This window comes from Petaurus breviceps, unplaced genomic scaffold (assembly GCF_028583685.1).
Source record: "Petaurus breviceps papuanus isolate PSGF00001 unplaced genomic scaffold, PetGlider_PUasm1.0 90847, whole genome shotgun sequence".
NCBI lineage: Eukaryota > Metazoa > Chordata > Mammalia > Diprotodontia > Petauridae > Petaurus > Petaurus breviceps.
In genome coordinates, this window is record NW_027187360.1 from 12,689,400 (window position 1) to 12,692,403 (window position 3,004).

General features: G+C 49.8%; 1 protein-coding gene across 1 annotated transcript; it reads right to left on the reverse strand.

Moving 5' to 3' along the window:
* Nucleotides 1-510: 510 nt before the first annotated feature.
* Nucleotides 511-2,107, reverse strand: LOC138149613 (galactoside alpha-(1,2)-fucosyltransferase 2-like). Its single transcript, XM_069072774.1, has one exon. It carries the CDS (start codon nucleotides 1,984-1,986, stop codon nucleotides 979-981), a length of 1,008 nt encoding a protein of 335 aa, XP_068928875.1. The 5' UTR covers nucleotides 1,987-2,107; the 3' UTR covers nucleotides 511-978.
* Nucleotides 2,108-3,004: the final 897 nt, after the last annotated feature.

The window sequence follows — 3,004 nt, forward strand, 5'->3', positions numbered from 1 at the left end:
CTTGTTTTCTAGAAAGAAAAATGAACCAACCAGCTCCCAAAGGGACGTGACTAGGGTATCTATTTCACATGACAGTGTTTTGACTCATCCCAGGCCCAGATCTTCTGCACCCTACATGGAATGACTGAAATGTATTCAAGCTGAGCCCAGTCATTCAGGATGAGAAAAAGCTTGTCAAGAAAAATTGTTAAATTTGCCTTTCTTAGGCTTCTTCTTCCTGGCTTTAAGAAGCGTTTCCATAGTAGCTGTGCATATTTAGTCATGTGGCTTGCAAGAGAATGCATGGCTGTTTTCAGCTAACCTGTAAATAGCCCTCTGCCCTTTGACCCCGACCCCCTTTCCCCACCCAAAAAAAGCATTTAACCTTATATGAGTTGAATTTTAAAAACTCACTTTCCTTTTTTTTTTTTTTGCCACAACAAAATGTCAGAAACAAAGTAGATATCCATTGACTGGGGAATGATTGAACAAATTGTCATATACTAATACAATGGAGTATACTATGTCATATATACTCCATATATACTAATACAATGGAGTATACTATAAGAAATAATGACTATGAGGAATATAAGAAATCTGACAGGAATTGACACGGGAAAGAGGAAGCATAGTCAGGAAGACAATATATGCAATTACCATAATTACATAAAAGATCCCAGCATTTGGAGGAATGCAAACATTAGTATAAATTGACAACGAAACTTTTTTTTTTAATTGTACAAACCTTTATTCATTCAAGTGCCCCATGCTGGGAGAAGGCCCAGGGAAGCCTCAGACCACACGCTCAGCCTCCTGGGGGAAAGGGGAACCACAGTGGAAATTCAGTGGGTGAGAGTCCACTCGAGATACTTTGCTGAAGACTGAGGAGAGGTAGATGACAGCATTGGGTGGCAGTGCTGAGGGTGGAGCCAGAGAAGAGAACTGGTCCTGTGTTCTCTTCTTGGGATACAGACCAAGGGCCGGGCTGGGGAAGGGCTAAGGTTGGTCCCTAAACAGAGGCGACAAGTCAGCAGGGATCCCCACCCACTCCGGCAAGAAGGCGGCCTCGGGTTTGAAGACCTCCAGGTACTTGGAGTTGGGAAGGGTGTAGTTGGCCAAGTAGACGGTGTGTCCCCCCGCCATATAGGCGGCCCAGAAGCCAAAAGTCCCAATGGTCATGACCGTGTGGTTGCACTGGGTCAGCAAGGCCATGTCTTTCTCGGCGGACCGCCAGGTCCATCTCGTGGCAAACACCACGTCCCCCTTGGAGGTGTCTATGTTTCTCCGGCACCAAGCCGTGCCGTCGCTGGTGACCACAAAGACTGCGTTGGGGTAGCGGGCGCGGAACCAGCCCAGCGCCTGCTCCAGGTAGTGCCCATCGGCCACCACGCCCTTCCACTTCTTGGGCATGGTCCGCACATAGTCTCCCCTGCGGACGTGGACCCCCACGAAGGTGATGCCGTGGCCGCGGCCCTTGCGCACCCGGTGCAGGAAGGCTTGCGCCTCTTCCCGGACCTCGGCGTGCAGAGAGAACTCCCGCAGGATTTCGTCGCGCAGATGGTGGTAGAAAGTCCAGGAGCAGGGGAAGCCGTGGAAGAAGACGTACTTCCAAGGGATGTGGCGGTACTCCTCCTTCATCCTGTCTTCCAGCAGGTAGCTCAACCAGGGCGTCTGCAGGGCCTCTCTGTGGGGGAGGACAGGCAGCGTGATGCGGAAGATGCGGCCTAGGGTCTTCTGCATCTGCGGGGAGATGACGGCCCGCTTCCCGTTCAGCTTGGCCAGCGCGTAGAGAGTGGCGTACTGGCCCATCTGGTTCCCCAGGCGGCCTTTGGTGTTCACCGTCCAGCTGCTAGGCGGCAGCGGGACCATGGGCGTCGGAGGCTCCCGTAACTTCCACACGTTCCACCATTCCAGGTAGAAGATGGTGGACGCCGTGAAAAAGAAGAAGAGGAAGCAGACGAGAAAGCGCAAGATGGGCACAGAGGAATCCCTGGCCCCTGCCATGGCCTCCTGCAGGCTGGCTCCCAGCAGAACAGCAGCAGCAGCTTCCCCCGGTGCCTGGGTGTGCTGCGAGTCTTCCTCTCCCCTCCTCCCCGCCCCTCCCTGTTGGTCCGAGGTCACTTCCAGATCCGGGAGACCTCAGAAGGCCCCCTGCAGTGCCATCGTCTTGTGTTGCAGTCTCTCCCAGGCCCTTCCAGCCCTGGGAGCTGGTGTTTCTCTCAGGTGGGGGTCCGGGACATGGAGAGGAAGGGGAGAAGGGCCACCTTCAGGCTCCAGGAGCTCTGGAAGAAGGGGGCAAGGGACCCCCCTGCCTCTTCATCTCCCTCATCTGGGGTCTGGAAACTTGTTTTAAAAAACATTCTGATAACTATATTTAAATATAATTGTTTCTTCTTAGAAGGGGTCTGTGGGGAATGCCTTTGCCATGTTGCTCCCAGACTGGGCTCCACTCTACCCATCTTTCTCATCTCAATAGAGAGTTGGTAAATTATGTATATAGTTCACTGCTTACACTGTCAGATATGGTTGACGGTTCACTTTTGCTTATCTGATTCCCTCTCTTACTAGGGAAAGTTCTGGAGATGGGGGCCTCTATTGATAAGTGATAGTAATGTAACAAAAGCAACCTTAAAGCATCAATGAAACATTAAAAAAACAAATGTTTCTATTTGATAACTTCATCCATATGATTCAAGGGCTCTAATCAATCCAAAGCTAAAAGCCAAACTTAACCAGATCTTCCCTGTCTAGTAAAGTGGAAAGAACTGGATTAGGAGTCAGGAGAGACATTGATGTGAATCCACTTGGGACACTTGCCATCTGTGATGGAGGGCAAGTCCTTAAGGCACACTGATACTTGGTGGACATGACAGTGCCTGTACAGGCTGTTCTTAAAGTCTGGACACATAGGAAATCTCATTAACTATGCATATTTTCAAGAAATGAAATGAATGAAATTTTCAACATTTTATTAGCATAAATTTTAGTCATGATAATTTCATATGGAATAAAAGCTTTCATT